Source organism: Heptranchias perlo, chromosome 10 (genome assembly GCF_035084215.1).
Source record: "Heptranchias perlo isolate sHepPer1 chromosome 10, sHepPer1.hap1, whole genome shotgun sequence".
Taxonomy (NCBI): Eukaryota; Metazoa; Chordata; class Chondrichthyes; order Hexanchiformes; family Hexanchidae; genus Heptranchias; species Heptranchias perlo.
Window position 1 is genome coordinate 52,028,960 of NC_090334.1, and position 20,529 is coordinate 52,049,488.

Consider the following 20,529-nt stretch of genomic DNA (forward strand, 5'->3'; position numbering starts at 1 on the left):
TAGCGGAGAGAATGGAGGAGTCCAACTCCAATACTACTGGTTTGTTGTCCAAGGTAATTGCAAGAATCTCATTGAAACATATAAAATTCTGACACGGCAAGATAGACTGGATGCAGGGAGGATGTTGCCCCTGGCTGGGGAGTCCAGGATACGGGGTAGGACATTTAGGACTGAGATGAGGAGAAATTTCTTCACTCAAGAGGATGGTGAACCTGTGGAATTCTCAACCATAGAAGACTGTGAAGGCCAAGTCACTGAATATATTTAAAGAAGGAGCTAGATAGATTTCTAGACACAAAACGCATCAAGGGGTATGGGGAGAGAGCGGGAATATGGTATTGAGATAGAGGATCAGCCATGATCATATTGAATGGCGGAGCAGGCTCGAAGGGCCGAATGGCCTACTCCTGCTCTTATTTTCTATGTTTAAGAATGTCTGCCATGGAGAGAGTGGCCGCCTCCATGGAGCTTCAAGCACGGCTCTCAAATGAGTCTATACAGGCCATGACCACAGCCATGCAGGAAATATCTGCCACCTTCAACAGGACAGATACCTTATCCGTGGCCTTACAACAGATGTGCACCAAGCTGCTGTCAAGCAGAGTGGTGGGAGTAATGTGGTGCCCGGGAGAAGGGTCATGGCAGAAAGAGACATGGAGGTGGGAACCCCAATCAAAGTGCTCCCACTTCTCACCTGTTGCCCACCCCACCCCCAACTAGTACCCAAAATGCTGCCTCCTCTCTCGATAACCGAGTCTGTCCCTGCTCACGGGCTCCAAAAGCACCTCAGCAGTCAGGGCAGGGATCTGAGCAGCCTGGCATGACCTCTGCTGAAGCCACAGGGGATGCACCATGTAGAAGGGGTAGGAAGCATAAGTTCAAGAAATTGTAATTCACCAGGGTATGCACATGGGTGTTTGAAGAAATATTACATTGTGTTGTTTCCTTTTTTTAATATTGGCACATAAAATTTATTGATTAGCACCACTTCCACGTCTTGGCCATTATTGCATCCCGAGTGTGAAGTGGCCTTTTCATTTGCTTCATAACGAATGCCAATACATGACGGCATCCATTGAGTGGATGTGTGATGGGTGTATGCGTCGTTGAAGGACTGTTTCGTGCAAGTGCGGGGGTTGGGAGAGTGGGTTGGTGGTGGTGATGGTTGTGCCAGCCAGCCTGAGTATCTCAACGTCTCTTTTTTGCCACTGTTACTAAGAGAACCTGTGAGAGATGAGGGCATCCCTGCTAGCAATGTGCGCGGCTGGTCTGACGATGGTTGCCACATCTTCATATTCCTCCTCCTCTTTTGCAACGTTTTCACCATCAGAGGATGATTGAAGAGTGTCTTCATCTTCCTCCACCTCTAAACATCTCTGCACCACTATGTTGTGCCGAACGCAGCATACCATGATGATTCTGGAGACCCTTGCTGGCGAGTACTGAAGGGCACCTCCAGACCTATCTAGGTACCTGAAGCACATCTTCAACATGCTCAATGACACACCTGCTGGCCATGTAGCTCTGGTTGTAGTGCTGTTGTGTGTCATTGGTGGGGTTCCTCACAGATGTCATGAGCCAAGTTTGTAGGAGGTATCTCTTGACTCCAACACGCCAACCAATCTCCTGTTTGAAAGAGGTCTGGAATGTTTGACTGGCGCAATATAAACATCATGACATCTGCTAGTGAATCTGGCGCACACCTGCATGAATCTCTTCTGGTTGCACACCAGCTGTGCAATGATAGAGTGAAACCTCTTTCAGTTGATGAAAACTCCTGGTTCATGTGGTGGTCCTTGAATTGCCACGTATGTGCAATCGATGCCACCCTGCACCTGGAAGCCAGCCAGGGAGGCGAAACCGACCACCCTCTCATTCTGGCTGCTGTCGTCGCGGGGCAAGTTCGCGTAATCGGGCACCCTGGCAAACAACCCATCCGTAACCTGTCTTATACACTTATGTACAGACAACTGACACCCCCTGGAGATGTCACCGGTGGCACACTGGAAGGAGCCAGAAGCAAAGAAATTGAGGACAGCGGTGACTTTTACTTTGACGGGCAATGCGTGGCCACCAGGTCCAGCAGGGAGTAGCTCTTCTACAAGGAGGCTGCAGACGTCAGCGACCACCTGCCTCAATCTGAGCCTGCATAGGCACTGCTCTTCAGAGAGGTCCAGGAAGCTCAGCCTCTGCCTGTAGACCCTCTCACGTGACTAGTGCCTCCTGCAACCTCGGCCCCTCTGTTGCTCCCCTCTCTGCTATTCTCCAGATCTTTGTTGAGCACCTCCAGATCCCAACACAGCGCAGTGTGACTACCGTGGATAATAATCTTCCTCCTCCTCAAATGTTATCTCAATCGATTGCGCCCCCCCATCCTGATCTTGTCTGTTTGAAAGGCTCCAAAGAAGTTTTGGAAAAGCTGTCTCAACACAAGAACTCTCAGTCAAACATTTGCCTGAGAGAACTGGAAGACCAGCTGCAATAACTGACATTTTATTCAGATGGAGCAATCACAGCTTTAAATACCTAAATAAACTGCGGCTGGATCTCGCCTCCATTAAATTTAAAGTTGGGTCAAACTCAATTAAAAAAAACCTACCTCAACTCTCTTAATGACCTTAATTGCTCTGCTAACCAGCCGTCCGCCGGCGCTAATTGGGGACGCAACCTCAGCGATTTGGTTTCGAGCACGCATCCAAACGCGCCCACGTTAAACCCAGAAATAGGCGCGTTGGAACCGGGTTGCGATCGCGATCAAAAAAAAAATACTTTTCAATTCCCACTCGACTCCAGCCCACCTGTTCTTGGGAGTTAAAATTCCCCTCCTGGTGTCAGATAGCCAAGAAATGAGGGAAGGTTAGAAAAACTTGGGCTCTTCTGCCTTAAAAGGAGGCGAGATGGGTAACTTTTAAAAGTATATAAAATACTAAGTGGAATAAAATAGATTAACCTGAAAACTGTTTCAAGGTACACCATGACTGCAGGACTTAGGGACATATGTGCAAACTGGTAAAAGGCAAGTTCAGGACTGATGTCTGGAAGTGCTTTTTCACCTCTTCACACAACAAAATGATTAAGACTTAGAATGGCCTTTCAGGTGGAGTAATGGTGGCCGTGAAGTGTTTTGTACTGTGGTCTTTCTTTCTTTAAAAGTGCAACTAACATGAATATATATTAATATAATTGTTTATGCTGTTTATATCGATGATTAAAAAGACTTACCTTAAGTCAATAAAGTTGTTGATGCTTACTATCAAAAGTGGCAGCGGGTTTGGAGTGCGCATTTTTATGTCCTTTACGTCCTGTTGGTAACTTGAAAAAACAAATCAAAATTAGCCATTGTTTAAACTTAATTTTAACAGAAATATATTAAGTGTATCTTATAAGCAATAATCACTTACAAGCAAAATTTGACTGAACTATGTTTACACTATCTTCAACAAAATCCTAAAGCATTAATATACTTATAATGGTGAAATAAATTATTTCAAAGTAAATAAATGATTCAACAACATACTTTTAATATCCTGATAGCCGGAGTCACTAATTTAATTCCAATATAGAAAAGTTAAAAATCCTGAATCTATATCTAGCCAAAACAATCCCTTTTTTATAACAGCTCTTTAACTGATAATGTCAAGACACTCAGCTGTAAGTCCATCATTTTATGAAGAAGTTTTTTTTTTATTCGTTAATGGGATGTGGGCGTTGCTGGCAAGGCCAGCATTTATTGCCCATCCCCAATTGCCCTTGAGAAGGTGGTGGTGAGCCGCCTTCTTGAACTGCTGCAGTCCGTGTGGTGAAGGTTCTCCCACAGTGCTGTTGGGAAGGGAGTTCCAGGATTTTGACCCAGCGACGATGAAGGAACGGCGATATATTTCCAAGTCGGGATGGTGTGTGACTTGGAGGGGAACGTGCAGGTGGTGTTGTTCCCATGTGCCTGCTGCCCTTGTCCTTCTAGGTGGTAGAGGTCGCGTGTTTGGGGGGCGCTTGGCGAGTTGCTGCAGTGCATCCTGTGGATGGTACACACTGCAGCCACGGTGAGCCAGTGGAGAAGGGAGTGAATGTTTAGGGTGGTGGATGGGGTGCCAATCAACTGGGCTGCTTTGTCCTGGATGGTGTTGAGCTTCTTGAATGTTGTTGGAGCTGCACTCATCCAGGCAAGTGGAGAGTATTCCATCACACTCTTGATTTGTGCCTTGTAGATGGTGGAAAGGCTTTGGGGAGTCAGGAGGTGAGTCACTCACCACAGAATACCCAGCCTCTGACCTGCTCTTGTAGCCACAGTATTTATGTGGCTGGTCCAGTTAAGTTTCTGGTCAATGGTGACCCCCAGGATGTTGATGGTGGGGGATTCGGCAATGGTAATGCCATTGAATGTCAAGGGGAGGTGGTTAGACTCTCTCTTGTTGGAGATGGTCATTGCCTGGCACTTGTCTGGCGCAAATATTACTTGCCACCTATCAGCCCAAGCCTGGATGTTGTCCAGGTCTTGCTGCATGCGGGCATGGACTGCTTCATTACCTGAGGGGTTGCGAATGGAACTGAACACTGTGCAATCATCAGCGAACATCCCCATTTCTGACCTTATGATGGAGGGAAGGTCATTGATGAAGCAGCTGAAGATGGTTGGGCCTAGGACACAGCCCTGAGGAACTCCTGCAGCAATGTCCTGGGGCTGAGATGATTGGCCTCCACCAATCACTACCATCTTCCTTTGTGCTAGGTACGACTCCAGCCATTGGAGAGTTAAGTTAAGGCATTCTCCACAAAACAATCTACTAAGAATAAAGGGAGTAACATAAAAATGATAAGATTGAAAGCATACATTCAGGATTTAAAACCTTTCAATAAGGATAATTCAGATTTCCTGTGCCCCCAACAGGGAAGCCACACTCAAAGGGAGCATGGGTCAAGGATAGGGCTACAGCATTTTAGCCCTGATTCTTTTCTCTTCCCGTGCTTCCCCATTGCCTTGGGGAAAACTTATTGTAGTTATACTGGTACAAAATCTCCAGTGCAAATGAGGCTGTAAAGATATGACTGTAAAGCAGGTTAAAATGGACATATTTAATGTTATTATAAAAATTACCAGTGTATTAAATTTGTTAATTCATCCAGGCAGAAACATAAAGCTTTGTTCTTCAGTTCATTGCTGATGTTGCCGGTTTCATTCAGATATACATGGATCATCTGCAAAATAAAATCACTAAGGAGTTATGTTAGTCTTTATTGCAGAACCATACTTTACGTATCTTGATAGAGCTAACCAAAAAATACAAACAATACATACTAACACTTTTGACTACTGAATTATGTTAGTAACTTTAAAAATGCTTCAATTATATAAGGAAACAGATTCCACTGTCATTATGCTGGCACTGAATTAAATTAATGGCATCTTCTGTATTGAATTCCATCTGTATAACGTGGAGGAATTAGTCTCATGTGGCACATGTAATGTAAATCATAAAGCAATAGAAAACTAAACGAGGAAAAAAACACTAATGACATTGGAAGCTCTTGTCGGAACTGTTAGGTCTGTAAGTTTTAAGTTAAAATCCTCCTTTTGCTCAATTGTGCCACTTTAATCCCGCCCCCAGACGGTACTTTGGTGTTGTAGACTTCGGCCAGTTTGAGCAAAAATGAATAAATTTATACTGACAGTGTCTTAACATTGCCTCTGCTTCCTACGTGCAGCACATCACACACATGTGAGAGAAAGGCGAAAGGTGTTTAAAATAGGGTAGATACATTTAAATATAACAGACAGAAAATGCTAGAAAACATTCAGCAGGTCAGGCAGCATCTGTGGAGAGAGAAATAGACTTAATGGGCTTGATTTTAAAACGGAACTGCTTGGGCGTGGGTGGGGGGGGGGGGGAAGAACAGGCAGGTATGAATGACTTTATTTGATGACTGAATCTTTAATTACTCAAAGCACTGGGCTATCCGCTGCGCCTTCCTTTCTCTGGCTACTGGTTGTCCTGTCCTGCGTCTTCTCCTTCTTGTGCACCCTCCTCATGCTGAAGCAGCAGAAAAAGTCCTGACTGAACTTCCAAAGAGATCGATATGCAGGCAAAGTAACACCAATCTTCAGTAGTAGCATAGAAAATGGCCTCCTCAATGTGGCATCCACCTCAGGGATACCTTCCTGCAGCTCCTACTGCCACTTAGACACTGGCGGTAATTATTGGGATGGAAATGGGGAGAAATGGGTTAGAGGGGTTAGTCACACCCTGGGTGGTAATTCAGAAGAAAATTCAGGCCTATATCTTTGCTTTGAGGATTTAAAATATTAGTAAGACCTGAACATACTTGCATTTGAAAGGGGTTACTGACAGAGATATACTCAGAAAATTGAGACATTTACCTGGGTTATATGAAAGGCCATATCAGACTGGTAGCAACCCAACAATAATTCTGGTTCTTGTGCTTCAGATTCAGACCATTTTGTCTTCTCTTCCGCCAAAGTATTTTTCATCCATTTTGCAATTGTTAACTAAGTTCAAAAAGGACAGAAGTTATCTCACTTGAAAACCTTGTAATAATTTCATGCTGATGCTTTTTTTTTTTAAGTGAAAGACTGCATATTTAGTAATTTCAGATGAAGTTTCCCATTTATTTGACAATCCTTTTTAACTAGGTTGTTGAACTTTGTTGTGGTAGCTGGTGTATACAGTGCAAAAAGTATGAAATTTGTCATTTCGTTGCATAGCCTGCATACATATCTCCCACTATCTTCACATGAACATATATTATTCTCCTCACTAGAACATCCCACTGCCAGAGAAGTTGTGCAGCAATGGCAGCCCATTAAATATGTGCAGACCTTCAAAAAAAAAAGGCTTTTTGTCCTTGGAAAGGAAACTTGAAAATCTGGAATGATAGGTGGAGAAGAGGACATATGTGAGATTACACAAAATGTGTAAGGACAAGGACACTGCATGAAGCAGCTGGGAAATGTAAACCGCCAGTAGCCTCAGCCATGTATTGCCCATATTCCTCGGCAATGAGACATGAACTATCCATTATATAATTGTTTAACACTCTTACAACATGAGATATCTGTGCAACCTTAAGTACTTGTTCCCCTTTTGTGTATTTATTTAAGTAGCTTAACTGAAACGCTGAAGATACAAAAATCATGGTGCTACAAATGTGGTTATTTGGTTGCTTCAACAGTGCCACCATCTGTGGCACATTCTGGGACACCATCCTCAGTTGTCTCTACATTTATTTAATATTATACAAGCATCCTTCTTTTAAGTATAAATCCCCTGAGATCTGGGTAAGTGCCCTCAGCCAAGGGTAGATATTTCCTTACACTTTGGTCGAGTGCCAATTCATCTTCCAACTCAAGCTCTTTCTGGTGACTCATGCTGTGTGCATCACCTTGTACGCTTCCCTCAGGTTTACTAACTGTGCCACTGAGGTGGTGTCTCTGGGATAGCACTTGGAAAGGAGAGCAAATAGCGGCATGTGTGAAGAGGGGATGGACAGCCCTGAAGCAGAGGGAACAGATTCCTCTTTCTGCTTTTCCTCTGCTTGTTGTTGTGGCAGACCTACAAGTGAAGTAAGCATGGGTAGATGAGCAGCAGAATAGCCATAGCACTTTCAGTGTAAGGTATGACCTTATATTGTGATGACAGATTATGTGTGTGCTACAAAAGCTGAAGAGACTTGAGAATATGAAGTTTAGAAAAAACCTGCACCTCGCCTCCCATTTAACCATCTCTTACTGCTGCTCCTCCTGTATACCTGCCAAATGCTCTGGGGCTTCTTCTTCATATGGGATATAAGTTTGGAAGCTAAGGATTCCACCACCAATGGCTGTTCTATGCCGTTGGTAATCGGTCACTTTCTCTTCTAAGAAGAATGTAGATATGTGAAGGACCTCTACTTGACAATATATGGAATCCAACCCAGCTATCAGTAATGATTCCTTAATGTGGATGAAAAAAGGTGCAGGTAATGTGCTACTACATATCATGTGAAGCTTTTACTGCTTCCTTTCATGTTAGGCTGAGTGATGGAACACTTGCAAGAGAAAAGGGCTGTGATGGGTATCATGTACCTCAAGCACATTTTGCATTTGCAGATTCCTTCCCCTCATTATGTTGAGCAGCATCTACAACTTACCAGAAATGTGCACATTACGTTGTATTGTTACAAGGTGGACTGCCTCTTCTTACTTTAGCTGCACTGGTGAGGGCATTTTACTACTTCTGATCACTAATTGCAGGCAGGGGTTGGTGGAGGTGGCACTAACTACCAAGATCTCTGCTGTGCTTGGAGCATTCCTTTGTTTGGCCTGCTTCTCTCAGTTACAAATAACTGCTCCTTCTTTTGACTTAGGCCACTAAAATCTCCACAGAGGAGTCAGAAAACTTGGAGGCTCTGGGTCCTGCTGCACCACCCTCAGATATGTTTCTATGATATGGTGTTAGCCGTGGTGCAGTATTAGCACTCTTGCCTCTGAGTCACAAGGTCGTGAGTTCAAGTCTCACTCCAGAAATTTAAGCACATAATCTAGGCTGACACTCCATTGCAGTACTGAGGGCATGCTGCACTGTCGGAGTTGCCGTCTTTCGGATGAGACGTTAAACTGAGGCCCCATCTGCCCTCTCAGGTGGACATAAAAGATCCCATGCCACTATTTCGAAGAAAAGTAGGGGGACTTCTCTCCGGTGTCCTAGCCAATATTTATCCCTCAACCAACATCACTAAAACAGATTATTGGGTCATTATCACATTGTTGTTTGTGGACCTTGCTGTGAGCAAATTGGCTGCCGCATTTCCTATATTACAACAGTGACTACACTTCAAAAAAAAATTCTTATTTGGCTGTAAGCATATTGGGACGTTCTGAGGTCATGAATGGTGCTATATAAATGCAAGTTTTTCTTTCTTTCAGGCAGGCATTCCAAAGTCTTTGCTCCCTGATGTAATAGAGGCAACCCGCCCTTTTAAGGTGCTGCAGAGTTAAATTCTGTAGCCGTGCCAGTTTCCTAACCTCCACTACGAGGCAAGCTTCCAATAAACAGCATTAATAGTGCTGACAGCTATATTATAATGACCCTGATCAAAGAAAGCATGATGGAGTTAGAGTGGAGATTGCATTGGTTGGCAAATGTCCAACTCCAAAGCACTGCAAGATCCCTCAAGTCCTACATGCCTTAATGAAAATGCCATGCTTTTAGCTAGACATCTAGCTTTAATTCTATGTTTAGTCAAGCTGAGCCCAAACCATTCTTGCCCTACTCATTGACCCACACCAGCAAGCCCTCCTCCAGTTCCAAAAGAACGGTCTGAATGGAAATTGTGTTGTGCCTCTTGTATGAGGGAATCAGGTCAAGAAACAGAAGTACATTAAATCTAGTTATGCAAAGGAATGTGACCAAAACGAGGACGACATTATGCACAGCGTGTGAGGAACTCAATCTAAAATGTACTGTACTTATGTCAATGATTATAGCCTGTTGATCAACTTCATTAAAACAGTTGAATTATACCGTTCATCACTTAATTCATACCTTCAGTGTTTCAACATATTTATCCATGATATTTTCAATAACCTTTTGGTCTAACAAAGGACCAAGTTCTTGTAAGTTCACTTCTGGTGAAAGATCAGGATGACCCATAACATCTCCACTGCAAACAAAATGACACATTTTAGGCACTAGATTTTCAGCATTTTACACTCTTAATCTGGTATACTGTGAATTACTTTGATCTATGTGAAGAACTAGAGCTCAATTAATTAAGGCAAGAATAGCTAGATGTCAGTTTCTGCTCACAATTCCCCGCAAAAATTTCAATTATCATTTAAGTCTTTTGTGGAGGAAACAAGGTTCGTTCCCATGCACAGAAGAGAAGTATTAAGAGGACAAGTCGACCTGGGCTGTGCTGACTTCCTAGTTGCTGGTCACAGACTATAATTGGTAGAGATCTGGGAGCAGGTCCCCTGTCCAGTCTCCTAACCAAGACATTATGCATAAATTGTGAGACTCTAAACAGAGGAGAAAGTGAGGGGGGGGGCGGGGAACATTAAATAAGATAAAAAGAGTACTATAACTAAAACAATAAAACAATTAAAAGATGCATTTTTGAGATGGCATTAATATAAACAAAGATATACTTTTGATTACCCTCCTTTAACCAGATTAGATCCAACCTGCATTTTGTATAAACTGTAATGCAACGCTTGTTTTTCCATTAAGAATATCGGGCTTGAAATTAGTTTTGGGCGGTAGTGCAAAACTGGGGATAGTAAAGTCAATGGAAAAGAAATTCAGGCGGAGTGTGATCATCCACAGAAAAAATATATTAATGCGAAGAATAACAGACAAGAAATGTTGTACACATAATAACCAAAACTAATTTTGAAGAAAACATATCAACATCATATCCTCAAGCATACTGGCTGAACCTATAGATATGTAAGTTTAACTTTTTATAGCAGTGAGACTCCAGAGACTGGTTACATAGATATACAAATTCAGTGCTGTCCCCTAGTGGTATACAGTATAATAACTGTAGCAGTTTTGTTATGGTTTTAATAAAATCTTGTGCTCTCAAAACTGTTTCTCTTCACATCATTTAATAAACTAATATAAAACAAAATTATTTAGTACTTGATAATAATATACCTTTTGTAGGTGTGAATAATCCATTTGAGAAATGAAAAAAGATCATTCAATTCAAGCTGTTTCTGTTGGATGGATTCCAGGTGAGACGATACAGTTTTGTGATAGCATTTTATATACATGTTAAAAATACTATATTTTTCTGGGTAACATTTTTGCACAAAATTCTTAACAATTTTCAAGTCTTCTAAAATAGTTTGTTGAAGATGTGCTAAGTGTAATGCAAGCCACGATGTCCTAGGCTCCTTTGTAATTAAAGGCACATTAGCTATTCTTTCTTTCACACTTCTTGTAACTGCTTCTCTCCACAAATCTTGCCACTTCCGGGGTCTTCTGAAACACTGATCAGGATGATTTGTCTTTTCTTGCCATTTTGTATCTGCTGCTTCTTCCAGTTCAATAACTTTCAATGCCAAACACAAAATGCTACTATTTTCTTTAGCTATAGTGAGTGAATTGGTGATAATGGACATGATTTGTTCAGCAAGTGCATCACAGAGGAGGTTGAAATCTCGAACTTTTTTTGTGTATTCATGGTACTTCTTTTCATCTTTTTCAGGCTTTCTCTCATTGAGCAACTCTTCCTCCAATTTATTTATATTTTCATTTGCCTCCAGTAACAATTGTTTAGAGATTAGCTGGTTTATTTCCATTACTGCAAAAACATTTAAATATAATATTTCAGAATAAGTAACTTATGAGCATGTTATTCCATGAATTTTTTGTATCAACTTTTCTTTTTCTAATTTTTATCTATTTCTGTTGCGTTTCAGGGATATATTGCGTACAAAATATGCTACTGAAATGAAGGCCATACACACATTTTCAAATTATAATATTTCTACTGAATTAGAAACTCTTACATAAATATAGGTTTCTGTATGTAAATTTGTTGAATATGAACACCATAACTCAATAGTAACAAAGTCATGAGTAAGCTCAGTCGTGGATGGAATTAGCAGGTTCTCTCAATGGCTTGGTGTGTAAACGAGTGGTGTGGCATTAAGTCTTAGACACCAGGAAGATTCCAGGTTCACTCCTTGGTGAGCAAGCTAAATGCGGGTGAGGCTATGGTCAGGGAGTTATGACTAACTTCAGTGTCCTTGGGCTTTGGAAAGGAGAGGGGGAAATCAGCCAGGGTTCCTGCACTTGATTGCTATTTATACTTTGATCTCATATAGGTGGAATAATTTTATATTCCACTTACATGAGTTAAACATTCATCATATGCTGCTCTGGGGCAGATACGACATATAGAAATAATTCCTATGCACAGAAGCCAATAGAACGTTGAAGTACTTGGCCAAAACAATCGATGACAAGTCAGAGAATTTGTGACCCAACTGTATGGTGCTCTGATCAGATCACACCTTAAGAAATGTCTATTTCTGGTTGCCAAGAAACATGGGAAATATTCTAGTGCTTGGGGCAGTGCAAAGAAGAGCCGCAAGACTGATCCCTTGGGGTGGAAATTGGTAACCAGCAGGACACAGACAGTGCGCACCCCAACTGGGAGGACCAAGGCTGGCCCAAGATTGGTCCTCGGGCATCATTAACATTTTTGTGCACATTTTGGTCGCGAGAACCGTGAATTCTTGAGAGCACTCCTGGCTCCATATGAATTCTTCTTTTAATTTTTTTACTTATTTAAACATACATTTTGTTGGTGGCCGCTGCTTTGACTTGGTTTGAAGTTAGACTCACTTCGGATATTATGACTAGCTATAGAATTCAAAAGTTAATCCAAGAGATAAAAGATGATAAAGAAAAGTCTAACGTAAGAGGTTAAATAGGTCACCTGTGATGCAGCCCTGTTTTGATACCAATCATACGTAATATTTCAGTGTGTGTGATCCTGTCATTAATTTCTACAAATGTAAATCCATACTGTATTCTTTAACATTTCTGTCTCTTACCCGACAGTGGCAACTTTGTATTCTCAATTGTGGCTTTCTCATCTTGGTTTTCTATTGCACTGCACTGTTCTTCCTGTTCTTTGATGTCTACTTTCAAGTTGTTTACTGTATTTCCACCTGACACAGTCATTGTTTTATCTTTGTCTGGATCTTTTGGAACTGATAAACTGAACCTTTTACTTAATCGGACTCCAAAATTTCTAATCACTGCAAATTGTTCTCTTGGATTTGCATCAGGCACTTTAATTTCCATATTGCTGGTTTTTTGTGATGTTTTCTTATTTTTTCTGAAGGAGCTTTGTTTCTTTTTAGTCATCCCAGTTTCAATATCTGAAGTATTACAGGCAGGCTGGCTTCCATCAGGTGAATCTTTGTCTCCGTGTAAGTCATCATTTGATACTATTTTCAGATTTGACATCTTTTGTTGTTTTTCTGCAGTACTTCTGAATGTGAGCAAAAGTGCAGTATATCTTCTGTGCTTAAGGAAATAAAATTAAACACTTATGAAAATATATATAGTTGTGTATTAAAAGTGATATAATTATCATAGCCTTACAAGAACCTTAAATGACAATACTGTATACTTGAATAAGTGGCTTTAACTAAAAAGAAATGGAAAAAAGGTGTTTAATGGATAAAATGTTTACTTTTTAAAAAAGTATTTTAAAACACTGTATGGAATTGTAATTCAGTAGTACAGAATGTTCAATCTAACATGATTCCTCCAGCAGAAAGTTGAGTAGTCACAACAAGCAAATCGAAAGTTTAGCCATTGCTATATTATTTTAAATTACGAGTAGTTTTTAATCAATTATGTTCCAAAACTTTTATTTCATATATCCATTTTATACCATATATCTTTTCACCAGTTGATTCATCCAAATCAAAGTGCTAATATTTAAAATAGTTAGAACTATATGTGACAACTCCGACCAACCTTTCAGCCTATGGCGAGAGGCCATAAACAGCTGAATCAACAGGTTTAAATTAAGGAGTAGAGACAACTGGAAGACTATTTATTCTACAGCAAATAATTTTTTTTTAACATTCGTTCATGGGGTGTGGGCGTCGATGGCGAGGCCGGCATTTATTGCCCATTTCTGACCTTACGGTGGAGGGAAGGTCATTGATGAAGCAGCTGAAGATGGTTGGGCCAAGGACACTGCCCTGAGGAACTCCTGCAGCAATGCCCTGGGGCTGAGATGATTGGCCTCCAACATCTTCCTTTGTGCTAGGTATGACTCCAGCCACTGGAGAGTTTTCCCCCTAATTCCCATTGACTTCAATTTTACTAGGGCTCCTTGGTGCCACACTCGGTCAAATGCTGCCTTGATGTCAAGGGCAGTCACTCTCATCTCACCTCTGGAATTCAGCTCTTTTGTCCATGTTTGGACCAAGGCTGTAATGAGGTCTGGAGTGGTCCTGGCAGAACCCAAACTGAGCATCAGTGAGCAGGTTATTGGTGAGTAAGTGCCGCTTGTTAGCACTGTCGACGGCACCTTCCATCACTTTGCTGATGATTGAGAGTAGACTGATGGGGCGGTAATTGGCCGGATTGGATTTGTCCTGCTTTTTGTGGACAGGACATACCTGGGCAATTTTCCACATTGTCGGGTAGATGCTAGTCTTGTAGCTGTATTGGAACAGCTTGGCTAGAGGCGCAGCTAGTTCTGAAGCACAAGTCTTCAGCACTACGGCTGGGATGTTGTCGGGGCCCGTAGCCTTTGCTGAATCCAGTGCACTCAGCCGTTTCTTGATATCATATAGAGTGAATCGAATTGGCTGAAGACTGGCTTCTGTGATGGTGGGGATATCAACATTTATGAATTTAACACAACAGTGACAGCTGATTTAATTTCTGGGTGAATTCAATTTGTAAATAGAGTAAATATCAGCATAAATGGGGAGGGTAGAGTAAGTTATGTGATAGAGCATCTAACTTTAAATAAAATATACTTCTCATGGGAAAGGTTCAAGTGAGATATAACCATGCAAGGTACATTAAGTAAATATGCAAATCAAGATTAAGATTCAATCAATTCTAGCATCCACATTGAGATGCAAATCAAATCAGATGATTAATAAATGGTACAATCTCACACAAACCGCACTGAGTGCAGTGGAACACAGAGTGAACACTTCAGAGTTTGGTAAGTGAGGGAGTTCGGTGAAGTGGGGGAAGGAGGTGCTGCTTTGCCTAACTTTTTCCGCAGAGTGGCGGCGGACCTGAGTAGGAGAAGACCGAAAGTGGGGATAGAAGCAGCAGCAGACCTGCAACAAGAAACAACTACTGTGCAACGTTGCAGGTGAGGCAGGAGAGTCCGAGAGGTGAGGACAGTATAAAAGGAGAGACCAAGAGCGGGAGGAGAGTCTGAGAGGTGAAAGCAGGGTAAATCTAAGGCAAGTCATGGCAGCAGAGCTCGCACCCGTGATATGCTCCTCCTGCATTATGTGGGCAGTCATGGACACTACCAGTGTCCCTGGTGACCATGTATGCAGGAAGTGTGTCCAGCTGCAGCTACTGGCAAACCGCATTTCGGAGCTGGAGCTGCGGGTGGATTCACTGTGGAGCATCCGCGATGCTGAGACTATTGTGGATAGCACGTTCAGTGAGGTGGTCACACCACAGGTAAAGATTACGCAGGCAGAAAGGAAATGGGTGACCGCCAGACAGAGTAAAAAGACCAGGCAGGTAGAGCAGGAGTCCCCTGAGGCCATCTCCCTCTCAAACAGATATTCTGCTTTGGATACTGTTGGGGGAGATGGCTTATCAGGGGAAAGGAGCAAGAGCCAAGTTCGTGGCGCCACGGGTGGTTCTGCTGCACAGAAGGGGAGGAAGAAGAGTGGCAGGGCTATAGTGATAGGGGATTCAATTGTAAGGGGCATTCTGGAGGGGGGGGGGGGGGGGAGGGTGAACAGCCAGTAGTCGTGGTCCATATCGGTATCAACGACATAGGTAAAAAAAGGAGGAGGTCCTGCAAGGTGAATTCAAGGAGTTAGGAGATAAATTAAAAAGCAGGACCTCAAAGGTAGTGATCTCAGGATTACTAACAGTGCCACGTGCTAGTGGGTATAGGAACAGGAGAATAGACAGGATGAATGTGTGGCTGCAGGGATGGTGTAGGTTGGGAGGGATTTCGATTCCTGGGACATTGGGACCGGTTCTGGGGAAGGTGGGACCTGTACAAGCGAGACGGGTACCCGAGCAGGACCGGGACCAATGTCCTCGCAGGGGTGTTTGCTCGTGCTGTTGGGGAAGGTTTAAACTAGAGTGGCAGGGGGATGGGAACCTTAGCGGGGAGTCAGAAGGGAGTAAAGTTGAGAGCAGCAAGAGAGGGGAAGACCCAGGGGAAATTTACAATACAAATAATACAAACAGTTGTTCAAGAACAAGTGAAAGGGAAAAGCGTAGAGCAACAGAAAGAAAGTGTACTTTAGACACTACAGATAAAGTGAAAACTAGAAGGCGTAAGGCGATTATCCCAGCATCAAAGCTGAAGGTCAGACTAGGGTGCGTGGCCCAATTAAAAGTTCTATATACAAATGCACGCAGTATAAGGAATAAATTAAATGAACTACAGGTTCAAATTCAAATTGGAGGGTATGACATGATAGCTATTACTGAGACATGGCTGCAGGACGGTCAGGATTGGGAACTAAATATACCGGGTTATAAGGTCCACAGGAGAGACAGGGAAAATGGAAGAGGGGGAGGAGTAGCCTTGGTGATTAGAAATGAAATCAATTCAATGATAAAGGAGGATATAACGAGAGGTAAGCAGCCAACAGAGACCTTATGGGTCAGATTGAGAAATAGGAAAGGATCTAAGACTATAGTGGGAGTTGTGTATAGGACCCCTGGCAGCAGCTCTGAAGAGCTAGATTGTATAAATGCAGAGATTAGACAAGCGTGTAAGAAAGGCATAGTGGTCTTAATGGGGGACTTGAACCTTCACATAGATTGGGAAAAGCAGACAAGCAACTGTCAGAAAGGTAGTGAATTTCTTGAGTGTGTCCGGGATAGTTTTCTACAGCAGTATGTCCTAGAGGCAACAAGGGGGCAAGCCATACTAGATTTAGTAATGAGTAAAGAACCAGATTTAGTTAACAGCTTAACTCTGCGTGAACATCTATCCAATAGCGATCATAACATGATCGAGTTCAATGTAGTGTTTGAAAGGGAAAAAAGTGAATCAGCTGCTAAGATTCTAGACTTGGGTAAGGCCGACTTCAATGGGATGAGACAGAGACTGTCCACAGTAAACTGGGCAAATCTGTTAATGGGTAAAACGACTGATGATCAGTGGGAAATGTTTAAAGAAACTTTTAATGAGATACAGAACTGGTTTATACCCCTGAGGGGCAAGAACTCTACTTGCCAAAAAAAACAGCCATGGACAACTAAAGAGGTAAGGGACAGTATAAGACATAAGGAAAGGGCATACAAAAAGGCAAAAAATAGCACAGATCCTGGCGAATGGGAAAGATACAAAGATCAACAAAGGGTCACAAAACAGATAGTAAGAGCTACAAAAAGAGAGTATGAAAAGAAACTTGCAAGGGATATCAAAACCAATACGAAGAACTTCTATAGTTATATTAGGAAAAAGAGGGTGGTCAGGAGCAGTGTTGGCCCCTTAAAAACTGAAAGTGGGGATATTGTTGTTGACAATGGGGAAATGGCAGACATGTTGAATAATTAATTTGCGTCAGTATTTACAGCAGAAAAAGAGGATAGCATGCCGGAAATCCCAAGAAAACTAATATTGAACCGGGGACAGGGACTCGATAAAATTAATATAAGTAAAACAACAGTAATGAAGAAAATAATAGCACTAAAGAGTGACAAATCCCCAGGACCAGATGGTTTCCATCCCAGGGTTTTAAAGGAAGTAGGTGAGCAGATTGCAGATGCCCTAACTATAATCTTTCAAAGTTCTCTAGATTCAGGAACTGTCCCTCCAGATTGGAAAATTGCACATGTCACTCCGCTTTTTAAGAAAGGAGAGAGAGAGGGAAACTGGGGAATTATAGACCAGTTAGCCTAACATCTGTTGTGGGGAAATTGCTGGAGTCTATAATTAAGGATAGGGTGACTAAACACCTCGAGAATTTTCAGTTAATCAGGGAGAGCCAGCATGGATTTGTGAAAGGTAGGTCATGCCTGACAAACCTGACTGAATTTTTTGAAGAGGTGACTAAAGTAGTGGACAGGGGAATGTCAATGGATGTTATTTATATGGACTTCCAGAAGGCATTTGATAAGGTCCCATGTAAGAGACTGTTAGCTAAGTTAGAAGCCCATGGAATCGAGGGAAAAGTACGGACTTGGTTAGGAAATTGGCTGAGCGAAAGGCGACAGGGAATAGGGATAGTGGGTAAGTATTCACATCGGCAGGATGTAACTAGTGGAGTCCCGCAGGGATGTGACTTGGGGCCTCAATTATTCACAATATTTATTAACGACTTAGATAAAAGCATAGAAAGTCTCATATCTAAGTTTGCCAATGACACAAAGATTGGTGATGTGGAGATGCCGGTGATGGACTGGGGTTGACAATTGTAAACAATTTTACAACACCAAGTTATAGTCCAACGATTTTATTTGAAAATCACAAGCTTTCGGAGGCTTCCTCCTTCCTCAGGTGAATGTCAAGAAATCCTCGAACCTCTCGCATTTATAAATCACAGAACAATACCTGGTGATTACAGATAGTCTTTCCAACTGCCTGTTGCCACGGCAATCAAAGTGTTCAGACAGAGAGGTGTTACCTGCAGGGCCACCGAATATACAAACAACCAAAAAAGAAAGAGAGAGGCAGAAACATAGAAACATCCGGAAGGAAGAGAAAGACAGCAAATGACCCGTTATATTAAAAACAGATAACTTTTGTTCGCTGGTGGGGTTACGTGTAGCGTGACATGAACCCAAGATCCCGGTTGAGGCCGTCCTCATGGGTGCGGAACTTGGCTATCAATTTCTGCTCGACGATTTTGCGTTGTCGTGTGTCTCGAAGGCCGCCTTGGAGTACGCTTACCCGAAGGTCGGTGGCTGAATGTCCTTGACTGCTGAAGTGTTCCCCGACTGGGAGGGAACCCTCCTGTCTGGCGATTGTTGCGCGGTGTCTGTTCATCCGTTGTCGCAGTGTCTGCATGTTCTCGCCAATGTACCATGCTCTGGGGCATCCTTTCCTGCAACGTATGAGGTAGACATCGTTGGCCGAGTCACAGGAGTATGAACCATGTACCTGGTGGGTGGTGTCCTCTCATGTGATGGTGGTATCTGTGTCGATGATCTGGCATGTCTTGCAGAGGTTACGGTGGCAGGGTTGTGTGGTGTCGTGGACGCAGTTCTCCTGAAAGCTGGGTAATTTGCTGCGAACGATGGTTTGTTTGAGGTTGGGTGGCTGTTTAAAGGCGAGTAGTGGAGGTGTGGGGGTGGCCATTGTGAGGTGTTCGTCGTCATTGATGACATGTTGAAGGCTGCGGAGAACATGGCGTAGTTTCTTCGCTCCGGGGAAGTGCTGGATGACAAAGGGTGCTCTGTTGGTTGCGTCCCGTGTTAGTCTTCTGAGGAGGTCTATGCGATTTTTCGCTGTGGCCCGTCAGAACTGTCGATCGATGAGTCGAGCGCCATATCCCATTCTTACTTTTGCGTCTTTCAGCGTCTGTAGGTGCCCATCGAGTTCCTCCTCGTCTGAGCAGACCCTGTGTATTCGCAGGGCCTGTCCATAGGGGATGGCCTCTTTGACGTGGTTAGGGTGGAAGCTGGAAAAGTGGAGCATCGTGAGGTTGTCCGTGGGCTTGCGGTAGAGTGAGGTGCTGAGGTGCCCGTCTTTGATGGAGATTCGTGTGTCCAAGAAAGAAACTGATTCTGAGGAGTAGTCCCTGGTTAGCTTGATGGTGGGATGGAACTTGTTGATGTTATCGTGTAGTCTCTTTAGTGATTCTTCGCCGTGGGTCCATAGAAAGAAAATGTCGTCAATGTATCTGGTGTATAGCGTTGGTTGGAGGTCCTGTGCAGTGAAGAAGTCCTGCTCGAACTTGTGCATGAAAATGTTGGCGTATTGGGGTGCGAATTTGGTCCCCATGGCTGTTCCGTGTGTTTGGGTAAAGAACTGGTTGTCGAAGGTGAAGACATTGTGATCCAGGATGAAGCGGATGAGTTGTAGGATGGCGTCTGGAGATTGGCTGTTGTTGGTGTTGAGTATTGATGCTGTCGCAGCGATGCAGTCATCGTGGGGGATACTGGTGTAGAGTGCCGAGACGTCCATCGTGGTGAGAAGTGTTCCTGGTTCAACTGGTCCGTGGGTACTGAGTTTTTGTAGGAAGTCTGTAGTGTCGTGACAGAAGCTGGGGGTTCCCTGTACGATGGGTTTCAGGATGCCCTCGATGTATCCAGAGAGGTTCTCACACAGGGTTCCGTTGCCTGATACGATGGGACGTCCGGGTGTGTTGGCTTTGTGTATCTTTGGGAGGCAGTAGAAGTCTCCCACGCAGGGAGTACGTGGGATGAGAGCACGTAGGATACTTTGAAGGTCTGGATCGAAGGTCTTGATCAGTTTGTTGAGCTGGTGGGTGTGTTCTTTGGTCGGATCTGCGGGTAACCGTCTGTAGTGTTCCTGGTTGTCCAGTTGTCGGTATGCTTCTTTGCAATAGTCCGTTCTGTTCTGTATGACGATGGCTCCTCCTTTGTCCGCTGGTTTGATGATGATGTTGCGGTTGGTCTTGAGAGCGTTGATGGCGTTGCGTTGTGCTCGGGTGACATTCTGGACTGTCTTCTGAGTGCGGCTGATGAATCTGGCATAGACGCATTTCCTGACAGCTTGAGCATACATGTCAAGCTGAGGGCATCGACCCTCTGGAGGAGTCCAGTGAGACTCTTTCCTCTTCGGTTGCTGTACCGCAGATCCCTCTGTCTGCTGTTCCGGATCGTTGATTGTCTCATTGGGTTCGCTGCTGAA

General features: G+C 43.2%; 1 protein-coding gene across 3 annotated transcripts in view; it reads right to left on the reverse strand.

The window, feature by feature from the left end:
- The window catches only part of LOC137326550 (exocyst complex component 3-like), a 64,817-nt gene that overhangs the window by 22,853 nt on the left and 21,435 nt on the right, over positions 1–20,529 (reverse strand). For 2 of the 3 annotated variants that reach the window (XM_067991764.1, XM_067991763.1), the window contains exons 2-7: positions 12,566–13,038; positions 10,653–11,304; positions 9,537–9,654; positions 6,374–6,502; positions 5,093–5,193; positions 3,223–3,312 (exon numbers count right to left, since the gene is read on the reverse strand). In XM_067991764.1, the coding sequence (XP_067847865.1) occupies positions 3,223–3,312; positions 5,093–5,193; positions 6,374–6,502; positions 9,537–9,654; positions 10,653–11,304; positions 12,566–12,983 (1,508 nt within the window). In that variant the 5' untranslated portion in view covers positions 12,984–13,038. Of the gene's footprint in view, positions 1–3,222; positions 3,313–5,092; positions 5,194–6,373; positions 6,503–9,536; positions 9,655–10,652; positions 11,305–12,565; positions 13,044–20,529 lie in introns of all 3 variants that reach the window. The other variant, XM_067991762.1, reaches the window with a different exon arrangement.